At 34.0% G+C, this 27,294-nt stretch overlaps 1 protein-coding gene across 3 annotated transcripts in view; it reads left to right on the top strand.

Annotated features, from left to right (window-relative positions):
• Positions 1–27,294, top strand: part of PCDH11X (protocadherin 11 X-linked) — a 395,938-nt gene that overhangs the window by 309,872 nt on the left and 58,772 nt on the right. For all 3 annotated transcript variants that reach the window (XM_065729488.1, XM_065729487.1, XM_065729489.1), the window contains one exon: positions 10,615–10,627. In XM_065729488.1, the coding sequence (XP_065585560.1) occupies positions 10,615–10,627 (13 nt within the window). The remainder of the gene's footprint in view (positions 1–10,614; positions 10,628–27,294) is intronic.

Here is a 27,294-nt window from a genome sequence, read left to right as displayed (position 1 = left end):
TTTCAAAGTGAATTGTCTTTACACAGAAATACACAGAGACTGTTCCATCTTTAATTGTGTGATTGCACAGGCAGCAGCAGAAATTTGTACATTGGAAATCAGCTGCAAATGTTATCGTAATAGCAATTCTCTTTCTGGAACTACCAAGGCAAAAGTTGTTGATCATTATAATGAGCCTATTAAGCCTAGTCATGAGTTTAGCTCTATCAAGAAAAGTTTTAGATCATTTTCTCATCTTTTATATTCTGCTGAGAATAATTAGTAGAATGATAATCTCTTTACCTAAAAGAAGAAAAATTATTTTCTAATCCCAGTACAATGTGTGATTTAAAACAAGGCCATTACAGTCTGAGTGTTTTTTGCTGTTGTTTGTTCCTGTACACTTATGGTGATATAGTCAGTTAAACTTTTTTGGGTTGCTTTTCATTAGCACAGTGCCATGGAGCTTGCTTGACTCTAGTATAAGGCTACAAAAAGTTCTATAGGATCCCAGATAGGATGGATTTTCAACTGCAATTAGAAAGTTGCCAGCAAGATGGCTATTCAGGTATTTTTTGCTTAAAATGGCAATATGTGGTACGTAGTAGTAGCCTTACCCTTCTTTTTGTGATTGCAACTGAAGACACCAAGGACATTTCCAGAACTCTGATTTCAAAGTGAACGATCTGCTGCATTAACAAAAGCATTATGTAATTGCTGAAGATACAGAGATTCCTTGTAATGTTTATGACTAGCAATGTCTGCTGTCTAATGCTTGAGCTGCTTTATACACGTTAAAATCAATAATGGTGTGGGACACTTTTATAGTTCTGTGTATTTCAGATGCTGGTGCAGAAGCTTGTTGTTTTTGAGCAGAGATTGAGAGAGCTTTTGGTGTCTTAAGTACTATATACACTGTAAGCTAATTTTTCTCTTAACAGCAAAGGAAAATATACATGCAGAAAAAAATTAAATAAATCTGTGTTCTTGTGACTAGGAAGACAAAAACAAAAAAGCTAATTCCTTAATTTGTTACAGATTTTTTAGATGACTTTGAGGAATTGGTACTTTGTCTTGTGATAGCTCTTGGTGATGAGTTGTACAGTGATTTCTGTGCAGTTCAAAAGGCGTCTGGGTTTTATTTGAATAACTCTTATGAAACAAATTTTTTGATGCTTTCTTAAAAACTGAACTAACCTAAATCACTTAAGACAATAATTACTTCAAAATATGAAATGTTTTAGAATATTTTCTCCTGTTGCCCAAGAAAGATATTGAGGTAGTATTGACTACAGCATTGGTGCACACACTGAAGGTGCCTCAGACATGACATCTCTATTCCTGAGTTGTACTTAAGGTTCTCAATTTATTTAAATCCTATTTAAATTTTGATAGAATAATGAAAAATGACTATTTCTACTACAGAGCGCTAAGCACAGTCTTTGCTTGGTTTCTGATATTCTGTCAGTGATCTGCTATTTAGTTTGGCACTGGGAAAAAGTATAAATAAAAGGACTTGTACCACCCTGCTGCTATTAAGAAGAAATGACAATTTCTTGCTGTAAATACACCAAAAATAAAAGATAACTTGGGATTAAAAATGAAAAGTTATGAGTAGGTAACAAACATTATGACAACAGAACAAACATTTTAACTGGTTTATATATATATGTACGTATATATATATATATATATAAATCAGCATTAATTGTGAGAAAAGATACTGACAAAACTGCACGTAGTGCTTAAGACTTTATGTTTCAAAAAAAGCTAAACATGAATACTGATTCTCCTCCTGTGAATTGTAAATATAATATTTTTTGTGATGATATTAGAATAACATTTCTAGTCACGGTTTAATGCCTCCTTTCTGCTTCACTAGAGAAGCTGCTTAATATATGAAGAACAGCAGTAAAATTGTTAATATAGGAGAAACAGTTCACAGTGTAATGCTTAAACAAGTACTATTGATAGAACAAACAGTGGTGTAGCCCTGTAAAGCACTGCCTTCTAACCAAAGAAGCTTCCTAGTTTTATGTAAATTTTCACAGGGAAGCAGACCATAAAATATGTTCTCTGCAGAATACTTTTGCTGAGGCTGGAGTATATGCTTGCTGAGAAATGGATGGCTGAGACTGCCATGGAGATGCCTGCTTTCTTCCTTAGTATTCTGTTCATGAGAACTCTTCAAAAAAACCACAAAGACATTTTATGTTACCCAGTGAAAAGCTATGTTATCTTTGTCTGCTTTACCTAACTGCTTTTAAAGAGCTGTGTGTGTAGGTATACAGTAGTTTTAAGTTTTCATGTGTTGACAAGTCAGACAGAGCCATTTCTCTAAAGTATTATAGATACAGTCTTGTTTTGTATTCACTCACTTGTTGTATTTATGTTCTTGTTATTTCAACATCTGTACAAGCCAGAGAGATCTGAGGTTATATTAAGGCAGTTTGTCTTCTGCAAAAGTTACAAAGCAAAAATAATTACATACTGAAAAACTGTTTGTATCTAATTGCAAGAATACTGTACTCTCAAAATCAATATCCTTGGGAAAAAAAGAATTAAAAGCAATAATAAAATCTATTAGAAGTTAAATTGCTATGATATATTAGGATATGTTACTAAAAGGCTTCCTATCTTTTCCATGGGGCACTGAAAAGTAAGGTAGTGTGGATGGATGAGTCATAATATCTATTATTAAAAAGTAGTTAGGACTCACCAATATCTTGGGGTCATTAGGTAGCTTAATAGGAAATAATTGTAGATACAGAAAAGGACTATCTTGATCCATATAATCTCATAATTAGGTGGAGTATCTTTAGGAATGCCTCTTTATACTCCAATGTGAACACAGTATAGCTTAGTTTATGTATCATTCTCCTTAACAGATAATATAAAATGCTTTCCTGAAGGAAGTAGAATAGAAATAGGGCTTTCAATAAATGAGTAGAATGGCTGTCATGCATACAGAAATGCAAAAATGGAGTACTGAGAAATCAGAAACTGACAGAATGGCAAGAAGCTATTCTATGGCAAATGTCTTAAAGCCTGCTTAAGCTTAACTTCGTTCTACCACAGCTTTTTATTTTAAGTGGAAAGTATATTGTGCAGTAGTGCTATACTCTGAACTAACAGGTCCTAACTGCCTCAGACTGATAATTAGAATTTTGATAGTACCTTTAATCTTATTTCTCTGCACCTTAATTTCCATCGTTCTAGTCTGTCACATATTTCATCTCACAAAAACTCTGTCAAAGTAGATTGATGAATGATTGAATAGTATATTGATGAATGTTGTAGAAGAGGTAGTAGAGAGATGAATGTTTCTCCCAATAAGTGTTGAACAGATCCATCCTGAGAGCTGAGCCTGAAGTGTGCCATAAAAAGAAACTACTCGTTCACTAATGAAGACACACCAACAACATGAACAATGCATTAAACAAACACTTGGCACAAAAGAGATTAGAATCAAAAACTGCATCATGCTGCAGACATATAGAGGCCTTCAAGGTTGCAATGACAAGCTTAACTGAGGCATATCATCTCTCTGAGTACTTGACTTTTTCAATCTAACTGTGCTCTGTCTGAAATTAATGTGTGACAATGTGTGCACACCAGGTTCCTACTGACTGGTCAGAGGTTGCACATTTCTACAGCTCATGGGAGACAGTGAATACCATAATTTGTATAATCTTCAAGTGCTTTTTAAAGCTTGTAAGAAATGGAAAGAGCAAAGAGAAGCAACGATAACAATTAAAATCCATTGTGCTAATATCTGTGTTTCTATTATTTGATTCTATCATACACTGCTATAATCTGCTAATGACTCTTCTTCATTTCCTATTTCGTTGGGCTACTAGCTTCTCAGTAATTAAACAATGGTTGAGAACTACCTTAGAAATAAAGATGTGGAAAAAAAACAACAAACCACCTCCGACTCTCCCTATGGTAAGCACAAGCATGTAGATAATGACATTATGTGGGCAGTAATGGCAAAAGCTACTTAGTGCTTGCTTTGTCTTAGCAGTCACCTTGGATTGAGGCTGTTTTCTTTATACATAGCAATAAATAATACTGCATTTAAATAAGAAAGCAAAAATGAGATGAGAATGCATAAAAGAGTAAATTGTGTATGACCCAGCCAATGAACACTGCAGACAGTACATGTTTGGAATAAAAGTTGAGGTAGTTTGCTCCTTCTGAAAACTAATGCAGGGCATATGAATAACTCCCAGGAATGAACAATGGCAGATAAATGGTTGTTTCTGCCATTGCAGTTTAGATTCTTAACTCTCTGAAATGAAAGACAAATTGCATACTGGATTTTTAAAAGCCTTGATGGAATTATTCTCATGTTTCTCTTAATATTCCTTGAGGTAACCATCACATAACTCATTTTTAAACAAGTAAAAATCTCTGCTCTTTCTAGAAATACTTTCAGGGTGAGATGCAGAAAAGACAGTTTGACAAAAAACATTTCTTCCTTTTCAGTCTTTACTGAATTAGAAATGGGTATATTTAAAGTGCTTCTCTGGTTCTGCATATTATGCTATCAAAAAGTGTGAGTCTGCTGAGGCGTGAGGTGCATTAGAGTGATATAATTTACAGGATCACCGTGGATCTGTAATTTGTATTCCTGGCTGAGTAGTTTTGAACCAGGAAGTTCAGATAAGAATAAGTTCAACACTTGTCTGCTCTACCCCTGAATGGGCAGCAGTGATAGAAATAAAGAATCGAGATGCAGTTATTCTGTAAAGTGGAAACATGAGCAATAGGAAATGAAAATAAAAGAAAACAGAAGCGGACTTATATAAAGAATCTGGAGCACTTACACAGACAATTGGGATGTGCCCAAACACTCTGCTTTAAAATGACAATTTAACCCTGCATCTTTCTGACATATCAGGTCCTTCAGACACTGCACAAATACCTTAGAAACATTCTTGTGTGCAGCAAGTATCCCACAATTGTACCTTAGATGGGATTGTAAAGGAAAAAGTCTTTTCATTTACTGTAGTGCTTCTAACTCAACTTCTTGGTTCTGCACACCTGACCTGCAGGTTAATGAATATTTTTTGATGCATTGCTCTTCATCTATGAAGTCTAGAATAAGCAACATGTACTTTCTGCTGAGTAATGTGGTTATTGGTTAATGTTGAGTAGATCTTACATTGAATGATGTTCCAGAAAAAGCAAAGGTAGGTTCCCTTCAACTTTATTCACCTGAATTGGATTTCTCTTGGATGTCTGTGATTTGCCTACAGGAGCAAACTGAGATGTCCATTAACTGCATCTTATGAGCATGCAGATTACATGTTATCTTTACTAGAGATCCTGCTCGTTCACAGTTAGTGAATTCCAGAAGTGAATGCAACTTTTAATGAAGCCGTCACAAATAAAGGAAATTATAGGGAAGTGATAGAACTTTCAAAAAATGTTTTTACATTTCTAACATATCTCAGTACATGAAATGTAACAACTTACATTAGATAAAATTTAGAATGCAATTTTTTTTTTTTTTTTGCTGTGTCTTTTTGAATTGACTACATCTAGAAAACATCTTTTTGAGAAAGTCATCATCAGTCACTTCAGGAAGTGTCAAACTCAAAGAGATTGCTTATTGTCTGGAGAAAATTTTCAGAGAGGTTTTAGTTATTGCCTTCAGTTATAGAAGTTTTTACTATGAATTTGTTACTTAATGAGTTGACTTTCCCAATTTTTAAATAAGTTTCCTTTAAAATATTTTAAGAAGTCTCAAAAAAATCATATTAGATATTATAAAAGAAGAAGCATGTACTGCCAATTTTTTTTTTTGAAAGTTTAGTTAAAAGCCACCTTCTGAGAGTAAGAACATGAAAGAGAATATGTTTGCACACAAAGAATGAGTGTCAGTTCAAAGATACTTGTGACCTTCCTATTTAATGAACACAAACTAGTCATAGTTCTGTCTTATAATTGCAGTCAGACCAGCAGCAATATGAACTAATGTTATTCTTTCTTCTCTCTGTGCTCTGATTGTGGTGAAAAGGCAGCAAATGCTTTCCCAAAGCTGTGTGCCTGAGATGAGGAGGAATAACTGTAGTTCAAAACTACAGTACAAATTGTGCGTGGTTATAAGATGCAAAACAAAACTGAAAGAACTTCAAGTCTGACAGAGATCTAAAAGAAAACTTTGCATTCTGACTCTTTTCAAAACCATCTTTTAACTCCTGACTGATCTTCCTCTGCTATTTTTAACAAGTTCGTTTGTCAGGTGAGGACTATGAGGTTTTTCAGGTATTCTCTCATTCTTTGACAGACCATCTGAGTGCTACGCTGAGCATAACATCTTTGAAAAGTTGTTTTTTTGTTGTTTTTTTTTTTCTTTAAATTCATATGGTCTAACAATAATAAAATTTTTATTCAACAGCATGACATTTTATCATATCTCTTCTACGTTTTATGTATCACAAAGACAACCAAATACAGTTGGAATATTGAGAAAAGGAGATAGATATCTACAAGCTTGTGTGTTCAGATACACATAGAATACTTGAAGTAGATTTAGAAATAGTTTGTTAGTTTACAAATGTTTTGTCTTGATTCCTGTTCCTTACAACACTTCATCCTCGTTGTTCACAATGTTACCACATATTATATTGCTTCATCATAGAAGTGATATATGTAGGCTATATCTTTGCACAGGATATAAGACAATCAGAGAACCAGTAGAAAAGAACATCCTGAAGGTGGAGTGCTTAAAACTGTACTCTATGATATGGCTACTATAGCAAAATCTTAAGAAATATTATTTCTTTTAAGAAAAAATATTTTTATCTAAGTAACATGAAATACATCTCATCTGATGCTTTTCATATCCATAATTAGTAGGATGCAGTTATTAGAGAGTTACAGTGCAATTTGTATTTATTTTATTGATGAAAATCTTCCTAATTACTGTACTGTGGTTCTGGGAATGCAATGCACTGCTCCTTTAATAGTGTTATTCATGAAGAGTTAATTTACTAATTGTATTAAAATCTCTGTTTTTTTTCTGGACCATCTTCTCACACAAAAGCATCTCAGCAGTTCTCTTGTATTTATTTTTGCATGTTTACATATTACTCTATTTTGATAAAGAAAAAAAGGAATTTCTACTAGAAGCAACATATTCATTAGTTTTCTCAAGTATCTTTGTTATACTTTTAGACTGTTGTTTCTTTTTCCAATAATACAAGTTAAACTGCCTATGGCAATGAATTCATACTTCTTTTTTACCACATATCTATTGTTCTACTCAGAATTCCTTAGTTATGTACATAGATTTCATTAAAATCTCTTCTTCGTCATCTGTTTTCAGAGTAATCTCAAAATATATTCTGCCATCATTTATCAGGGCTGCTCAAAAATTATTTTATCTGAACTGTGAGGTATTCCATATTTTCTCATGTGTTTTAGGTTCATCGATTTTAAAGAAGCATAGTAATCAGAGCATGTGGGTATGTTGTGCATAAAATACTTCTGCAGACTCCTGTCTTCAGATTGCTATTATTTCAAAGATGATATATGTATAAATCAGGATGTTTATAATTTGCCATTTGCTCCCCCCCTCCCCCCCCTTACTAGTATCATTGTGTAAACGGTATTTTCTATTAATGAAATTTCTGCTTCTAAAGACTTTAAAAAATGTACAAAGCTCATAGATTGTGATCATCCTAAATGATGTCATTGTGAAGAACTTGTGTTTGAAAACCAGTCTTCCAGTTCTGATGCATTATTGATATGCTTAATGAAACTAAATGAGGTTTTAGGATCTTGGTTCTTGTTTACACATGTGTACACAGGAAAATTAATGCAAATGAGTTTTGAAATTATCTTAATTCATTTTATCTTTACTTTAGGAGTGAAGTAAGCTAAACCAAATTAAGATCATTTTAATTTTAAATAGGAATATCTGCACCAGGACTTAGGATAATGTAATTAATTCACTTCAAAGTTCATCCATTTTAGTTAATTCCAATTAACCTTCTTGAGGATGGCAACATTGGTAAACACCTACAAGCAGGCTATCTCTACAAGCAGGCTATCTCTAAGGTAGTAATGCTGATGAGTAGGAGTAGTTCTGGCAACTCTGTCCAGAATGAGAGTAGAGAATGACTTCCTTGTAGATTGATTCTTTCTTCTGGGAAATGCTTCTTAATTTCTTCTAAGTATACTCACTTTTCAGTAATATTACAGAATTCTATCAGATTTTCTTTTCTAAGGAAAAGGCAGAGTACCCCAAATCCTGCTTTATTTACATAACTGCATGTGTAGAGCAAAACACTATAATTTTAAGTACATCTTCAAGATGTTGTAAGCATCTGAATTCAGAAAAATGTGCACTTTGCTCAGAAATCACACTCCTTTATCATCTGATATATCCAATTTTTTTTACTTTATTTTTTAATTAAATATTAAGAGCTAGTTATGTAAATTGAGTGAGACCATTCACTTCTGAAGACTGTCAGCCCTCATGATTTATCCTGAATCCTCAATCAAGTGGATCTACATGGAAGTATTGCCTACATTATAACTTGTAAATCTTCAGCTGCTAAAGTTGGTGTATTTAAATCACTTTCATTGTGTGTACAATGTTTTGAGATAGTAGGTTCTGATATAAAACTTAGGACATAATCTAAGTGATTAAGTGTTCTGGGAAACACATAAGAGATCCTTTGAAATTTCTGCCTTTCTGCTCAGATCAGCAGTGCATCAAGTTGTACCTCAAGTGTACTTATTAGTCACATTATCTGATCTGATAGGTTCAGAATTTTATCCATTATCCTCTCTTATTCCGTCACTCCATATACAGATTACAGATCACTTATTGATGATTACTTGCAGTATGCATACTTGTTTGCACAGAAAATAGATCACAGTGCTTACTACTGTCTAAAAAGAAAGCACATTTGAAAGAAAAAAAGTCATTTTGTCCCATATTCCTTTCAAACTGAGTACCTTTTAATTGCAGTGTTTTCATAACTGCACCTAAAATGTAATTGATTAGTTCTGTATCAAGTGTAGGTAAGATAGAAATAAATATTAATAATATATAATTATAATTATATATTATATAATATCTGCATAATATATTATATATTTATAATATATTATATATATATTATTTATATATTATAATAATTTTTAATATTATAATAATATTTATTATATTATTTATAATATTATTATATTATAATAATTATATATTATAATTAATAATAAAATTATATTATATTAATATAAATAATATTTATTATATTATTTATAATATTATAAATAATATTATAATATTATTTATTATAATAATAATTTTTTAATATTATATTATATATAAATAATATATTATTTATATATAATATATTATATAATTATATATTATATAATATCTGCATAATATCTTGTCACTTGAAAATAAAACTGAAAAAACGAGGTGTTTATACATGCCTTCATGTTGTTTTGACATACTTTTCTCCACCATAAACATCCTTCATTACAAAGAAGCACCAGTTTATCGTCTACTTTCTATCCTACTTGTCCAATCACTTTCCCTTTTACTTTTTACCTTACCATTTTTCATTTTCTTTATTTCCCTTGATAACAAAAACATGATTAGGTGTTAAACCTTTCAGCCTTTAAAAACAAACAACAAAGACCTAAAATTCCATTTCCATTCTCTCCATTCTGTTATATTCAGTATTCTCATTAAGGTTGTCTGGAACTCTTCCTCTGACTCACTCAAGCCTCTGCACTCAATTGAAACTACTGTTACAAAACTTTTTAATCACACTTTTTTAGTCATTCCCATCTTATGTGAGTGATCAGATGCTTTTAACAATCAGCCATGCACTTTTTTTGGTATCTTATCATTCCTCATGTTTTCTTATTCCATTCTGTTATGCAATCTGTCTGCATCTGTCTTCTATCTGTTTTACTGTGTTTTGCTCTTTAAGAGCACACCATTTTGTTGTTGTTGTTTAGCTTCAATTTATAGGCCTTCTATTGTTGAAATAATGCAAATGATGAAATTATAAGAGTTTAGTTTTTTTCTGTAAAATTGTATTGTTTCATCATCTTCTCCAGAAGAGCTGTCAGCAGTGGAACAAGCTGCCTGAGGAGGTGGTTGTGTCACAGTCCCTGAAAGTGTTCAAGAAGTGTTTAAATGTGGTATTAAGGAGCATGATTTAATGGGCAACGTTGGTGGTATGGAAGGGTTAGACTAGATGGTCTAGATCCTTGTAAGCCACAGAAGATCCAAAAGATTATCTAGAAGTGTAAGCTCAGAAACAATATAGTAGTATATATGAGTGATATATACTCATGAGTGATTAAGTTACTGTGTAACCTGTCAGGTGTTCAGGGACTATATTAGCCATCAGTCTGTAAGTTAATTTGCCTTTTGTACATTTCTACTGATATAAACTAAAAAAAAGAAAAAAAAAGTAAGAAAAAAATTAGTGACTCAATGTGTATATCTTGGTTTTGGATACTACATTATTGAACATATTGTTTATTTTTTTCTCCTCAATTTGGTGACTTGAGTGGAAAAGGTTGTCTCTTCAGAAAATGAGATTTGGCACCACATTATGGTATTGTAATAATATAGCTGTAGTATAGCCCTATAGGTGCTGTATCAGAACTAGAAAGAAAGAATGTTCAAAGTGAGTTTGTTTCCTTTTATTTTTTAGGTTTGGCAGCAGCTTTATTTTAATTTTTTTATCCATGCAATAATATTTTGAAGCTAGTTTTTCCTGTTTTTTGTTGTTTGTTTGTTTGTTTGTTATATTGCATGAGTTTTGAAAGCCAAATGGCCTTGAATTGACATCAGGAAAGACTGATTATTTCTGCACCTCTTAGTAATGTTAGAAATTTATTAAAATAAATAATTAAAATTATTAAAATTAATATTGTTTGTAGGAAAGACAAATACTGAATCACTATGGAGTTGCAAGTTCCAAGCATGCTGTTTTTAATTTGGACTTTTCCACATGATTTGACCTTCAGGACAGTAATTCTTGACAGTTGTTCTTGTACACTGAGAAAAAGTGTGTTAAGGTTAGTCCATAATAAAAGAGGCTATAATTTAGAAGTATACTCAAGACTCATTAGAGATTCTCTGCAGTGGGAATTTGCATATGAGACTTTTTATATAAAGTTAGAAAAGAAAAACAGCTATCCAATACATATTCATAAAGCTATCTCCATAAAGCTAACTCTGAAGTGTAGGATCATTGCATTAAAGTAATTCAGCTTTTCAACAAGAATGCCCTTAAACATCATATAATTGTTTCTGCAATCTTTATTATTATTGTCCATACATGATTTAATAATGTTTTTTCAGAGTCTATGATAAAAATCATGAATCAATAATCTGAAATATCCTATTTTTCATGCAAGTTTTCATTGTACTTTAGATAAAAAACAAACAAACAAAAAAAAAACCCTAACCAATTATCTTCTCTCACAACCAATACCAATTTAGAAATGAAAACATCAGGAAAAGCCCTTACTCTAGCACTGAAGATTCACTATGATCTGGAGAAGTAAGAAGAACAATGAAGAAAATACTTTCATTATAAGTACAATCAGATAAAACATACTTTGAGCATTCTGCTTCTTCAAAATTCTCTTTATCTTCAAAATTCTCTTTCAAGAAAATCTTTGCTGTGGCAGGAACATGGAGTAGGAATCAAATGCAGGGATGTGTGGGCTAGGAGGGAGCTCAGGGAAGAAAGCCTTGAGCTGGGTTAGGCGAAGTGACTCTCTCCATTTAAGGCACTTTCTGATCCAAGCTGTTCACCAGCCTTATGTTTGGGTCAATTTGTTATAGGACTAAAGTTGGCAATGAGAGATTCTGGGGTGGAGATTCAGATCATGAATGGATGGTTACTGTTCAGTAATGAAAAGTATATCTTTTAACTATTTCATAGTGGAAAGAAAATGAAAAGGGAAAATTGAAAGAAAAAAAAAAAGATGCTCAGTCCTTAAGAAAGCACAGAGATAGAGGAAGAACAGAAAGAAATGATGGGCTCCAACTTGTCTCTGCTGAAAGGGAGGCCACACCTGCTTATCTGCAGTGGTGATATTTGTCATTCAGAACAGATTGTTACTGCAGAATCAGTAATCATTTAAAAAGTACTACTTTTTACTTATGATTGGGTTAGGCAAATCAGGAATTTAAAGAGCTGTGTGTGTCTGTCTATACATGTGTTTTCTGTTCCAGATTTTCCACATGATGAAATGATTGATGGCTCAGCACCAAGTCAGAATAAACTTGGGAGTAGAAACCATTATCCCATGTGTGAATTTAGTTAATCTTTTCTAATTTAAGAATATGTACTAGTGTTGCAAAAGGCCACTTCTCATTAATTTTGCAGAATCAAGAGAGTACTGTAGGAATATAAACAGGTGTCCCTTCAGACTGGCACCAAGTAGCACATGTATTTCTTCTTGGATTTTCCACTTGATTTATACTGAGGATTTTCTAAAGGCAAAGTTTCATTAAGGAAAATTAAGCTGCTGTAAGATGGAAATAAGAAAAGGCTTTTGTGCTGAAAATCTGAATTTTTACACCAATAAAATAAGACAAAAATATAATTTTCATATCAGTGATGCAATTTAATTTGAACATGAAATGCTTTTTAATCAGTTCTCAAGAGTGCATATCTGCTGGTCTACTAGCTTGCTTCTCTCAGCAGCTGAGAAGCTGCACTTCAGGTCATATTTTCTGTGAGCTGAGAACGGGAAGACTACAATTTCCCTCAAAACAAAATGACTCTCTTAAAGCATACTGCAGAGGGTGTTTGAAATCCTATAATGAAACTGTGGAAAAATATTTCTGCTCCTTAGGTGAGAGAATGCCACAACGGGAGATAAAGTCAGCAAAAGGGATGCAGAGTTTTCTGTACCTGTCAGAAATGCTCTTTAATATCAAACAATCTCAAAACAGTGAGCTGAATTCAAATAAAACAACACATGTTGGCTTCAAAAGTGCCAAAATATTTGTGGAAAATATTTTGACATTTATTAAAAAAAAGAAAATCCTGTATTGTATGTACTGACAATGTTAAGAAATTTCTTACAAGGCAGAACTTCTGGATTTTATCCTGATCTTGTTTTCAATAAGCATTTTAGCGTGCCAGGGTTAATGAATGTTATCCTGAACCATAGCTCAGGTCAGAAGGATAAGTGGATTGTTCAGTTTGTCACTGGGGAAATTGTTATGATATTAGCATCATGCTTACTAAAGAAAGCGTGTATTGTTTGTGTTTTGTGTTCTTGTTGGTGGGTTGTGGGTTTTTTTTCCTGATTTTTTCATCTGCAATGATTTACATTTTACACAGCAAAATGAGTTCCTCTTACTGCTTTGGGTCAAAAATAATAACTATTTGTACTTGTGAAAAGTTGCAGCATGGGCTAAAATGTGATCGTGCAGTGATCTTCCTCTGGTCCGTGAGCCATGTGGGAAATCACTTTCATCAGCCACTCATTTGAAATGTGGTTCCAGATCTTTCTATTGCACTGCAACATAAAAATAAAAATAAAAACAAACCACAAACAGTCCTAGATCATCTGCAGATGTAAATTACTGTGTCTGAAGTCTGTGTCAGCTCAGGATCTGCTACCAGAATTTTGTGCAGAAATTTACACATAGCCAGAAGGCTTGCTTTGCAGAAGCAGTTCAGGCTTTATTTTATATCACTGCTTGGGAGAATATGTAAATTGTAGAAGCACCAGACACTCTTCTTCTTGCCTCCAGATGTACCATTTCATTCCTCATATTGCTAGTTTTTCTAAACAAGGTTACGTTAGGTCAATACTTCATAGCATTCCTGAAATATCTTCCTTTTCCTTAGAGTCTTTTCATTGAATAAATTGTACCTTAAGTCAATACTGATCAAATCACTGTGTGTGGAAGGCATTGTTACAAACTAAGCCATTCAAGTACCTCTTTAATTTGAAATTTCTTATGAGTGAGATTCAACAAGAAATAAGTACTGGAAAAATGTGTCCAAAAGCTCCTACAGGAAGTGGTGGATATTCTCCCAGTTAGCATAATGTCTCAAAAAGTGAGTGAATGCAGGGGTTAGATAACTGTAGTGGACACTGTTTTCTGAGACTCTGCTGTAGAATTGCATCTATTGTTAGTTTGGACCTTACACATCATCAAGGGGTGATATGAATCTCCTGCTATGCACAGCATAAAGTGCCGTTATAAAGTCACTCTTTAGCAAGTAGGCCCACAACAGATTGAGATTGATAGCTTAAACACTGTTGCTAAAACCACTGATGATTTATAAAAAAAAATAAAAGAGTAATCCTACATTTTGTCACATATCAGAGATAGATCATCTCTCACTAGTGCAGAAGTGTGAAATGACTGTTTTTTTGCATTTGTCATAGTCCATGCCACCGGGTTAAAACATCACACAGTAGAAGTCAATACATACCATACGAAGGAGCAATAGCATCAGTAATTCAAACCAAGGGATGAAAGGAGACCAACTCTTAGAAGAATCTGTAAACCAATTTCCAAACTGTCATCTTTCACAGTTAAGATTAGGAGGGGTCTCAACTTGAAAACAAAGCATATATCTCAGTTTATCCCAAATTTGCAATAAGCAAGAGGTCACTAGAGATTTAAAGATCAGATGCTTTTCCTTTGGAAGCCCTCAAGGTTGAGAAAGCTCAAGAATGACCTTGTTACAGAAATCTGAGGCTGACAGCTGCAGCAGTGTTAAAGCTTTCTGACTTTAAGTCAGTGCTGGAGGTGGCTAAGAAATGGCAGAAAGATTCCTTGGCAGTGCTAGAAGACACATGTCAGGACACACTTCTGGAATTACTGAGCAGCTATTTTAACATACTTTGGTTGGTTCCAGAACTGGTGTTGTCGCCCATGTCATATTTTAGTACATCAAACACTATGTTGCATAAAATACATTTCTAATTCTGTATTAGGCCTTGAAGGATTTGCATTTATAACAAATCTGTCCTGTCATGACAGATATTATCTTTCTGTCCATCCATGGTACTTAAAATACACTGAAAAGTTTTCTCTCAGCTTAGGTACCCCAGCAAAGTAGGTAAAAAGAACTGATGTGAGTTACACTATATATTGTGGCAGGATTGTGAAGTTATGAAGTAAATATTTTTAAACAATTATTTGTCTCTGAGAAGACAGGAGAGCCAAGGGGTAAGACTTCAAAAAAGCTCAATTTATATTAAATATTTCCTCAGGTCTCAGTGACTCGGTCAAAACTGGTTTCTTAAGAATTTCATAAAAGTTGGCTCAAGGAAACTTGTCTGTTAGAAGCTTACTGGCATTACACAGCTGAACACTGAACATTTGCCAAACCACATCAATTCTACCAAACAGTTACACAAGGCTGCTTTATCAACAATCACCAATCCTTCAGATTGCAAGAGGTTCTGTGCAGTGATCAAAGCATAGTGCCAGTGCTTTTACTACCTAATGATTTTTGCTTCCATTTTTAGCAAACCCTTAGTACCCTCTTTCTAAAATGCCAATAGTACTATAAACACAGTATTAAATCTCAATAATGGTATAAGTACTTTCTTTCTTATTGTACTCTGTTGCCTGTTGTTATGCAAAAGAAACTCAATAGTAAACAAAAAGACACCCTGTAAAGTAACACTTCTTCCCTGGGGAGAGAGAAGGATGTTCAAATAATATGCAGCACAGGTGAAAGAATCTCATTAAAAGCCTTTACCCTCTAATGCTCTGTCTGATAAAACTGTGGATGTGTAAAGAAGTGACTAGGCTGCAGAAAATTTGGGAAGCAGAACCAAGAGGCAAACAGTGAAAGACGATGGAAATTTGAGCTTATAGAAAATATGACTGCAACTTTAAGTGTCTTTTTTCAGTCTTTACTGATTTCCTATAATGTTTTGTACAATCTTTTTTTCTATGAGGTCTTATGATTTGACAAGGAGAAATGGGGAAAACTGTGCAATAGAACTGTGAGACAGAGCTTTGAGGTACATGGTTAAAATGCAAACTCTGGGTTTCAACATTCAGTAGGGTTACAAAAACTTCAGTTGTTTTGGCACATTAAAAAAAAAAAAAAACTTGGAAACCTAATCAGGAAACAATCTATGTAGCAGTTTTCATTTGTGCCCAATCATAAGGGACAGGTTCTCCAGTAAATCTAGTAAACAGGACGAGAAAGTATTTTTTATCACTCTTTTTCTGGTTTTATATGGGTCAGGACTACAGCCTGTTCAGTGAATGGTATGATATGTGCTTCTTGGCATCTATATTAAACAACTTCAATTATTTTGTATAACTATATTTTGATGAAAGAACAATGAATCAGGTAACAGATAATGACAATACTATGGGGAAAAAAAAAAAAAAAAAGAGGAGAGCCCTTGCAGCTTGGGAAAGCACGCACACAGAAACAACTAGACACACAAAAAACCTTACACAAACAACAAAGCAATCTTTAAATGTGATCAGAGAGAAAGAACTGTGATTTCTATTTGCAAAAGCACTGAGAATCTATACGCACACAACTGGTTCTCCACAGTTCTAATAAACAAGACTCTTCTATTACTACTCAAAAAGAAGAAGAGATCAGAAAGGGAAAAAAGAAAAAGAACAGATAGTGTTAAACTGAATATCAAATTTGAACTGAAGTATACCAGATGATACCCTTTTAATAGCAAGTATTTACCTCCCAACAAATCAGTGCATATAAGTGGTAAAATGTATGGAATTTGTTTTGCCACCATTTTGATTTTTATAAGATAAATGCAGTCAGTGATAATATGAATAGGTAAAATGCTAGAGAATTGAGAAATTGAACTATCAATTATGCCTGGAAAAAGTTCTTGTTTCCCTGTTTTATGTGCTATCCAAATCCTTGTTCAGCACATGCTGTGTACAAATAGCATTTCTTTGCACTTTTTTGAGTTGCTAGAATTCATTGGTTACCAGATCACCTGCTAAGATATATATAAAAGGAAAACATCTGTAGATACATTCCACAGAAGCTTTGGCCATAAATTGGTAAAAATGAGTTCTTAATGGTAGGTTATTTTGTGGGATGCAAACTTGCTGTATCATGACCTTGCTGCCACTGGATATGCTGTTCATGCCTGGATGGAGTTTCTGACAAAATCAGCATGTAATCATGAGCATTTTATCAAAAGTTCAGAGAGAAGATACAGTCACTATAAGTCTGACAGGGTCACTTTGAAAATGCATTCAGCGTGCACTCTTGCATACCTGCTGTAGGAATGCAGTTCAATCAAAGGCATTTCAAAAAATGACTCCATCACTAGATGCTTCAGCTGTGGTAATATATTTGGATCCTATTTCCTTGGAAAGTTAACAAAGCATACTGTAAGTATGGATGCATTTGACTAAGGGATAACCAGTATTCTCTATGCAATTTTTCATTAAAACAATTAAGTGAATTCAGAGTTAACATGTAATTATGCATTTCTACACTCTTAAGAGTCACTATTAAATAAGTTTCATACTATAGGATATACTGAAAAGCAATGTAAGAGAAAAAGAAACTAAGGCTGAACTTATTAAAAATGTTACATGTATTTCAGTCACTTTGGGTAAGTTGTGTTCTTCAGCTTGACAGACACAAGCTAAACAGATACTAACGAAGGAATAGATGACTAAAAGATATACTGAAAGTGGTTTCTTATCTTATCCAATGCTCAGTCTGCCTCCTCATGAGTTAAGTGAGGAAAGAAACAGTACCTTGCCACCTTACCAAAAAAGTCATCCAACGAAAGTCCTCATTTCTGGTGTCCCCTGTAATAAACTTGGTAATAAGGGTAAACTGTGGGCTCGTTGCATGTATGTTCTGGGCTCATATGATCTCCACTCAGGGTGTGAAGCCTTTGGAGTGAAGGAATGTCCAAAACACCTCAGCTTAGCATCAGATTTGCAGAGGAAGTGCATATTTTCCATGCAGACAAGTTGTGCATGTGAAGTAGACCTGGTGCTGAACATGTCAAATTGATTGTGTTTGCACAGAATGTTTGCATGTCACATGCATCACAAATCTAACTGGGACATAAAGATACCTAAATACCACTATGACAAAACTGTGATGACAGCTACAAATTTGTATGCAGAAAATGTTTTATAGTTGTGCCATTCTGACAGAACTAGAGACCAATACATATTTTAAGAGTCTTTCTCACAGAAGCAGAGAAATCAATATTAAGAAGTTCTCACCCAGCAAGCAAGGTCTCAACCAGGAGGCAAAAAGAAGGAATAAGGTGTGGGCTCTAAGTGTGTTTTCACTTTAAAGTGGCTCACTGATGTGTTTTATCACATTAGTATCCTGTGATCCTAACAGACACGGGTATTTCAGAGTAAGAAAACCTTATATTTATATAGTTTGATTTGGCCTAATAATAACTACCTTGACAGTAAGGTGTTCTAATTCAGTTATTTCAGTTCTATTGTAGCATAAATAATCCCTGAGACATGAGTCATCCTTCAATTTCAGGATGCTCCCGCAGAACAAAGCAGTGCGCACTAACAGCTTACTAGCACACCAGTCACTCAGTATTTGAAAACTGATCTCCATATCTGTCACTGGATATGTGGTAATAGTTACAAATCTAATTTAAAAATTTCATTCTCCCTGTTCTCCAAGATGACATGGCTCTACTGCTCACAGTCGTAGAAAATTCTTTTTGTGCTTTCATTTATTCTCAATAACTCACTAACAAGCTAGTACCACTTTCAGTAGGTTTACTCTCTCATCACTGTATTTTAGTTTTCGACCAACTTGTTAAGCTTCACTAATAGTGGAGGAAATATTCCAAACATAATACTAGAAGCACAGAAACGTGTGCTTCTAGAAGTTTGGAGAACCTCTGGAGGGCATCTAGAGCTTAAATTGAAAGGACACTGGGAATACAGCACAACACTGTTTTGAAGTAAATATTTTTGATCTTTACATAAGAAATCCAAGAAAAAACTATTGTTGTTCTTCTCAGTAGACTGACAAAAGTACTAAGTATTTCTGTCTGCCTTGGGAAGGACTGTCTTCACCACAACCTGAAAAGCATAAGCTATGTGAAATGGTCTGTAGAGAAGATAAAGTAATGGGTGTCCCATAATATTGCTACTGAAGCCAATATTTCAAGGGGTGATATAGGTCACGCCTCGCATTAGTTCCTTGACTGTACACCTAAAAACTGTAGAAAGTATTTAATTCTTAGATCAGAAAATTTATTTTCCTGGAAATAGACTTTGGGAATAGTGAAACTTTCATAAAGTTAAAATGGCATACCTAGTGATCTTATTTATGACAGGGTATTCTTTGTGAACCTAGACTATCATATGGATAGTGACGAATGCAGGAATTTAGTGTTAGCGTGATAAATACATTTATATTTCTACTAATCCTCTGTATGTGTTCAAAATGATTTAAAAAGTGCTTTAATTTCTGCAACAGAAATTGAATAAATATTGTATTCTACTGGTTGGTCATGTTCTTCACAAGTTATGCTTTTAGGTGACCATTTTTAAGCGCTTCTCTGGTGGGCAGCATTGTGTGATTGCTAATCATATAATTTAATTCAATCAGTTAAGGTTCAAAGTTATAAAATGCCAAATTTAAAATGAAAATAGCATTAAATTTAACTTAGAGTGGTTTTTTCATATGAACTTCATATTGCTGTTTCTACCCACAGTTTTATTTACAAATAATTCAATACTAGCCTAGCAGAATAAACCATTCTCATTGCTTAAACTTAATTAAGAATGCATCCCTGCTAATTGATTATGTTAATGCTTTCTTAGAGATTACTCCCTAATGGCTATCTCAGGATATTTTCTGCTAATTAATTAGCAAATTCCTTTTCTGTCCTACCTTGTCACTAACACTAAAAACAACCTGAACCTTACCTTGTATCGCAACATATCTAATCATTTTCCTAGAAGTTCTAGAGAAACAGAATACTCTTATGGTTTTTACTATTTGTTTTTTCAGAGTTGCTAGCCATATGTTCATCAAGTTTTTTCTGTTTGTTTGTTTTGTTTTGTTTTTGTTTTTTCTTTTCTTTTAAATTAACTGATTTACCAAAATCCAATTTGCAAAGTACAGCATATTTGTAAGAATGTTTTCCTGCTGTATGGCCAGACTAGATCAAGGCTAACTAAGCTGGCTTATTTTTGATTCACAGCTGCCGTGGGGCATTCAATATTGCAGAAACTTTCTCTCTGGAAAAAAATTCTCAGGACCAAAAAGAAGTGGCTTAGTGCTGTACAGAGGGGCAAATCAATATGATACAAAATGATTGAATGTGTGTGAAATAGTGAAACTTGTTACAGATTCTTGATTAAATGATTATTTCCCAAAAATCCAAGTCTGACATATGTTCGAATCACTCATTAATGAGCACCTAGTCTAAATGAGGAAGTGTTCAAGTTTATCACTGTGTTATATCCTCTTGTGTGTGGTAATATTTAATGATGCATTCACCTTGTTCATACTTGCAGATTTAGGAAGGTATCATGAAACCTACTGCAGTGCTTTTAGTAGCGCCGTACATCCTGTCAAGACCAAATGTATAACAAAATAAGGACAACAATATCAAATTTCTAGGGCAAATTTGTAGTTTTCATAACTATGTATTTCTCACTAGTCCCCAGTTCTGATGTAAAAACTGACAGAAGTGGACTCTACATCCAACAGCAGTTAAAAGTAAGATGCTGAATGTGAATTTGATTTGAATTTTTGAATATGTCATAGCTTCACACTTGAGACAAATGAAGTGGCCCTAACAATGGATAAACTCCATCAAAATAAAGACCTATGTTTGTGCACTCTGAGAAGCAAAACGTGTTTGAGAATAAGTAAGCTCTGATGAATTTCACTGCTAGGTTGATTTAAGTTCAGTTTTTAGACTTCACACTGAAGTACTGAAGATGCATGCAGACATTCCCTTTTGTCAAGTACTGTGGGTGTGAGAATCTATGGAGCCACCAGCTGTTCTCACCATTCTTCCCCCAGCTCCTTTGTGTGTGTTAACTTCCAGGGGAAGCATTATAGGAGCAGCTGCTAACTCCTTAGTTATCACAGGCGACCTGCCAGAACTTCTTCAACAGCATCCTTAATGCTCAGGTTTTGTACAGCCACCCATGTGTTGACTCTGGCGATTTCTTCCAAGAGAAGCTTGAATATCTTCATGTATACAATTATGAAAATTTTCAATAGTTGCAACACTAACTGAAATAGTCTATTTGAAGAAACTCATTACCATAAGCCATAAAGAACTCATACTTCTACTTGATGTTTAAAGAAAATTGAGTATAATTCATCCTATTTCTTCAGAACTAATTACCTGAGGGCTTGCAAGTATTTACTATATATATCTAGTGATTTGCTACATGTCATAAAGTTGTAAGGATTTCTGCATTTCATAGTGTAGTTCTATCAGCAGCTAATGATAGCTGGGCAAGATGAATTCTTCTGAAAATTATCAGAGAAATATCTGTTTGTGAGATTACAAAAAAGATTATATTTAAAAAAAATACTAAGGGAGCATGCTCAAAAAAAAGTTATATCAAAACAAACCAGCAATTCAGTCAGCAAATATTTCTTTGGTAATTTTGTTCAGAACAGTCTGTGTTTTCCTGTAAGTGCACTGCCTTTCTGATTTGATTTTTTCCCCTCTCTTGCATTTATCTTTGACATTTAATTTCAAGATGGGTGCTTAGTATGACTGATGCTTTTTCTTTTTTTCTTTTTCTTTTTTCTTGTCCAATCCAATCATGATTTCATTTTCAATGTTGCAAAAAAGCTAATGGCTGCCGGTTAGGTACCAGTATTTTTGAACATCTATACACAAAATTGTAATCAGTTTAATTGATAAATACCAATTAACATGACAAGAACCAGATAGGTCTTGAGGTCTCATCATTTCTATCTCACCTGATCTGTTCCTCATTGACAACACTGTCACCATACTCACCACCAAGACAAGTTAAAAAAATGTCTCAGTAAAAACAGGAAAATTTCGTCAATGTAGGGTCTAAGACAGCAAAAGATTGTTAGTTAGAAACAGTAGTCAGATTATTTTTGCATTCCAAAGTTGTAACAGACAGGTCTTTTCTGAAGCTAATGGACAGGAATTTTACAACAGTGTTTGCAATTTCAGCATGAGAGTAGCCATCACCATGGCTAAAAAGTGAGCATTTGAGATTAACAAAACCAGAAGGAAACATTTCAGAAGGCTTTGAAGGAGGAGATATTTTATTAGCTTTTTAAAGAACAGTCACTTGAACAATTGAATCTGAGTAAAAGAATCTGGCAATTGATTAGGCCAAATAAAGTTTAGAGGTAGTTAATTTCCAAAAGCTGATTAATATTAACATTGAATAAAACAAATAAACTATTTAATTTGCAATAGTTTTGAACCTTGCTTGTGGGAGATCTTAGTTATCTACATCAGTGAATGAAACTTTTTTCTACTTCTCTGACTTTTCATTAAATAAAGACTTCGTGGTTTATGGAAGCATTACACACAGAGTGTGACAGAGAAAGTCAGCAGCACATAAGCATATACATCCTTTATCTCAGTGGTTTACATTTTCTCTGTACTCCTCGGAGATACTCAAAACCTAACAGGACTCAACTTAAGCAACCTCCTCTAGTTGGCTCTCTGAGCAGAGGGTAGGACTGGATGGTCTCCAGACGGCCTGCCAGGCGTAGCCATGCTATGGAAGTGGTCTAACTGATACTTTGCTTGCAGGGTAGAACCATTCAAAGTTGAGTCACAACTGGTCTAAATATTTGGGGAAAAAATCTAACAATAAAAGGAAAAAAGTGACATTTGTGCTATTGGCAACTACATAACATTTCATTTCCTAGTGATTAAGAATCTATAATACTGCAATTTGAAAAATTACTGTTTATTTGTGTCTAGTAGTTAGCAGATATTGCACTTAAGATAGTAAATGATGGAGTGGCTCTGCTCTCTTGGATAATGTTAAGCAGAGTTGCTGTCAAATTATCAAAAGTTATTTCACTTTCATGGATAATTCAGCAGTCCCTCTCCAGTCTAGATGGATGAAAAATTAAATATGACATTTTATATCTCCTAAAGTATCTGACTTTGCGTTTTAATTTTATTTTTATTTTTCACTCTTGTGTTATATATTTTATACTGACTGGCTCCATTTAGTCCTTTATTTTGATTAAGTATTCCTTTGAAATTGCTGTGAATGTGAAATTAGCATTCAAAATTCAAAAACTGGAAAAGATTGTTTTAAATAATATTTATTTTTTAGAAATAGATGATTTTAGTAAGATTCTGCACACTCTCTTCATACTATAAGAAATGGTAGAGATAGAATGGATAAATATGTACATTCAAATTCAGAATGAAAATAAGAATGAAAGTGGAAATAGTCATGAAAATGATTAATACTGTAGATTCTATAAACCTGGTATTTAGAGATGTTAAGAAAAATCTCTAGTTGGCTTTGTTGTTCCTCAAACCTTCCTCTTCTAATCTGTAGGAATAGCAGTGCTTACGCACATGCTTACTGAAATCTATTTTCATTCAGAGATCTCAGTAATAGATATTATAAAATTTCCCTAAGTATCTATCAACCAGTTAATCAATTAAGCTTGTTTTGTTGCTAATGTTCACTTTAAATGACAAGAAAACAGAGGTCACACAATTGTTGATCATATGAATAATTTATTTTCCCCTTGAAATTTGGCAACGGAACTTCAGGGCACAATTTCTTGTCAGCTACAGAAGACTCATGTAAACTACAATTAAATACTTGACATTTAGTATTTCTAATGCATAACTGTGTAGCCAGCCAGTCTTCAATACTTCCAGATATAACAAGAACTTTGTCTCAGTGAATTACAGCATACATATACACAAGATTATGCATGGATGTCAGTTATGTTAGATTTTCCTGCTATATCTAGTAGATCTAAAATTCTTTGGCTAAAAGCAAACAGTTGGAAATAAACAGAAAACAGACATCAAAGCAGAAGCTTTCCACAACATGAACAATAAGTGTTTAGTGGTCATGTATACTTCTGAAGATTCTCTGTGATTATGTAAAAATTGTTAAAAAGTCAGATTAACCTTTACTTTTTAATTTTTAAACAGACTTTTAAAGTAGAGTCTGTGATAAATATATCTATAACTCCATTTAGGATCTAATTACATTACCTTTTTAATAAGGACAATTCTGTAATGGTTTCTACTTATTGATATTACAAAAACTTGTACTTTTTGTTAGCACTAATTTATTCAGTTATAATGAGATATTGTTTGTTATTACAGTACAGAAAGTAATAAATGTTTTTATTAAGCTATCTAATCATCAACTCTTACATAATCTTTCATCTTTTAAAGCTACTAGTTAGGCTGATACTATGTCTTTTTAGTCAGCTTATTTGGGAAGTGTAATGATTAAGAAATCAAGTTCAAAGTATATGGTTTGTTTTAAAATAGTCTGCTTGTTGGTTTTTTTTTTCCTTTAACAAATATATTTAATGCCAGGAAAGTCAAAGCTTCATTGTGCTTGTAGGTATATATACAATAAAAAACCAACAACACTGTGATCATATAACTATCTTCTAACTAGCTATCTTCCATATTCAGCTTGTCAAACACCTTCTTTGGAAACGGATCTGATAATAAGAGTCTAATAATAATAATAGCTTCCACCGTGATTTGTTCTTTGGCATGCAGTTATGATGTAAAAAAAAATGTTTTGTTGACTTCCTTTTAAAATGCGTAACCCAATATTAATAGCAGTACAAGTTAGAGCTCATGTGTCATGTTTTAGCACTGCATGATTATTTTTATGGCTGAGTCACAAACCTCATAGTGACTGGAGTTAAAAATGCTGATAATTGTCTAAATCTACTGTCATTCCAGGGCTTGAGAGATCAGCGAGGTCTTTCAAGACTACAAAACTGTCACCATCTCTGACCTGCAGCGGTGGTGAGAGTGCAGAACTGAGTAACTCACTGAATTATGAGGCTTAGAAATGGCAGTGACAACAGTACTTCCAGAGCAGGGAAAAATCTAGGCACACATTGAAAATAATGTTTTCTATACTTTGAAAACTCTGTGATAGTTTTACAAATTGTTACTGGGCAAAAAAAGAATTCAGCAACAGCCAGTTTGCTGTTAACACAATTACAACTCAAATGGCTGACTAGAATTTTGTTGTGTGACAGAAATCTGATATCCTGCCACAGTATATTATTCATGGGAATTTCTAACCACAACCCATTAGAAAAAAACACAGTACTGCTCTTTTGAGTTCCTAGCTGCAATTAGGCAGCAGTGGGACACTGATGTGAAGCTTTTATGAATAGAAACCAGCATGCCCCTGGGCAAGAGAAGTGAAGAGATGGCTCAGCAGCAGGAGGCAAACTTACATTTTGAGCAACATTGCATATTGCATGAGAAATGGGTTTTGATGTGAACAGGCATCTACATTCACCTGGGTATTCTAGGAGACTAACTCCCTAACAGCATTAACATTGCCATTGACGGACGTGAGCAACTAACCAGTATTGCTCTTAAACAGCAAGTTGCCAGATTCTGTTTATGTAAGTTTTCCCACAAGTTAACCTCATAAACAGAGCTAGTAACACAACTGATTCTTATTAGATAGTAATTCCATTCAGAGCTCTCTTCAGGGTGGTTCAAAAATGTAGGAAAAAATAAGGAAAACCTACTTAAAAAAAATAACAGTTGATTCAGTTTACGAAGTTTTCCCACTAAGTTTTCTATTTAGTTACCTAAGGGCTTTGATTTGTGGTAATTTCTTTCCTAGAAGATTGAGAATGATTGTCTTGTACAGCTACATTTGGGCAGATAAGAATAAACCATCAAGAGCTGTCAACATGTGAATGTACTTAACCAGGATAAATCAATGAAGGACTTTGGTAAATGTCAAAAGATGCAGAGCTTGAAACAACTAAATTATCAGGTTGCAGAGACAAGGTGTCTGCGAGCAGGGTGAGGAGAAATATCAAGAACAAGAGATGAGGCTGTATACTAATACAGTCTCTGTTTCCGTTGTAGTTTAAGAGTTCATCGCCCTGCATTGGCGTTTTTGGGTATGTGTTTAAAAAATACTGTTCTGTACAGTTCCAAACATCAACTGAAAATGGTCAGAGGGCTGGAGAACCTCTGTTATGATGGAGTTCTGCTTGTTTAGCTTGGAGAAGAGAAGGCATCAGGGAGACCTCATTGCAGCCTTCCAGCACTTAAAGGCAGCTTATAAGCATGAGGTAGACCTACATTTGACAAAGGCTGATAGAAATAGAACAAGAGCTTTAAACTAAAAGAGGGGAGATTTAGATTACAAAATGTTTTACTCAGAGTGTGGCGAGGCACTGACAAAGGCTGCCCAGAGAAGTTGTGGAAGCCTCACCCCTGGATTGGTTGGATGGGATCTTGGGCAACCTGATATGGTGAGTGGCAGCTCTGTCCACAGCAAGGGATTAGCACTAGATGATCTTTAAGGTCCCTTCCAACCCAAGCCATTCTATGATTCTGTGAAACACTTCAGAGGTCAAAATCACCTATTAGGATCCAAATATATTTATAAAAGCAGTGAAAGATAAGTTAACATAAAAACTTCATAAAAAAAAACAACATATTTTCACTTCATTTGAGGCAAAAGAAGTAGCCATTTGACAGATTTTATTCTGTCAGTTACCAACAGCATAAGGTAGTCAAGTCAGTTCATGAAACTTGTCTGTACCTACCAGAGTGTATTGTTGCTTCCAATATTCAGTTTTCTTATGTATCAGTTTATAAATCTACTTCAGAATTGCTCAGAGCATAGCAGAGTTCTTTCACTCTTATAACCTGTATCAAAAAGATCTGTAAAGTAACATTTGTCCTCTGAGTAAGCCAGAGCTCAGAAGCTGCTCTGCTGCACTGTGAAGTTTAACAAAGAGCTGTGTGCAGGCAGATCTCAGACAAAATTCTTTGTGTCAGTGGTGTGTTTAACCAGATCAGCACTAAAGTGTCTTCTAAATTTCCACTCAAATGCACAAACTTTCAGCTAAACATGCACATTTGTGCTTTTAAAATATTAAAATGTAAGTGAAACTGCCAAAATGGGTAGCAGTATTACTTCAGAGAAGTAGAAGCTACATAAAATACAAGAAAAAATACACAAAAAGCCTGTTCTCCAATTTTGTAATCTTTTAGGTTCACTCTAAGCTAATGATAATTCAAGACTTCTTTCATAAAAACAGACAGTGAAGTTACAAAACAGAGGTGTGT

This window comes from Cyrtonyx montezumae, unplaced genomic scaffold (genome assembly GCF_038088225.1).
Source record: "Cyrtonyx montezumae isolate F1298 unplaced genomic scaffold, pur_monq_1.0 scaffold_11, whole genome shotgun sequence".
Classification (NCBI taxonomy): Eukaryota; Metazoa; Chordata; class Aves; order Galliformes; family Odontophoridae; genus Cyrtonyx; species Cyrtonyx montezumae.
This window is presented reverse-complemented; position numbering and strand designations above follow the sequence as displayed.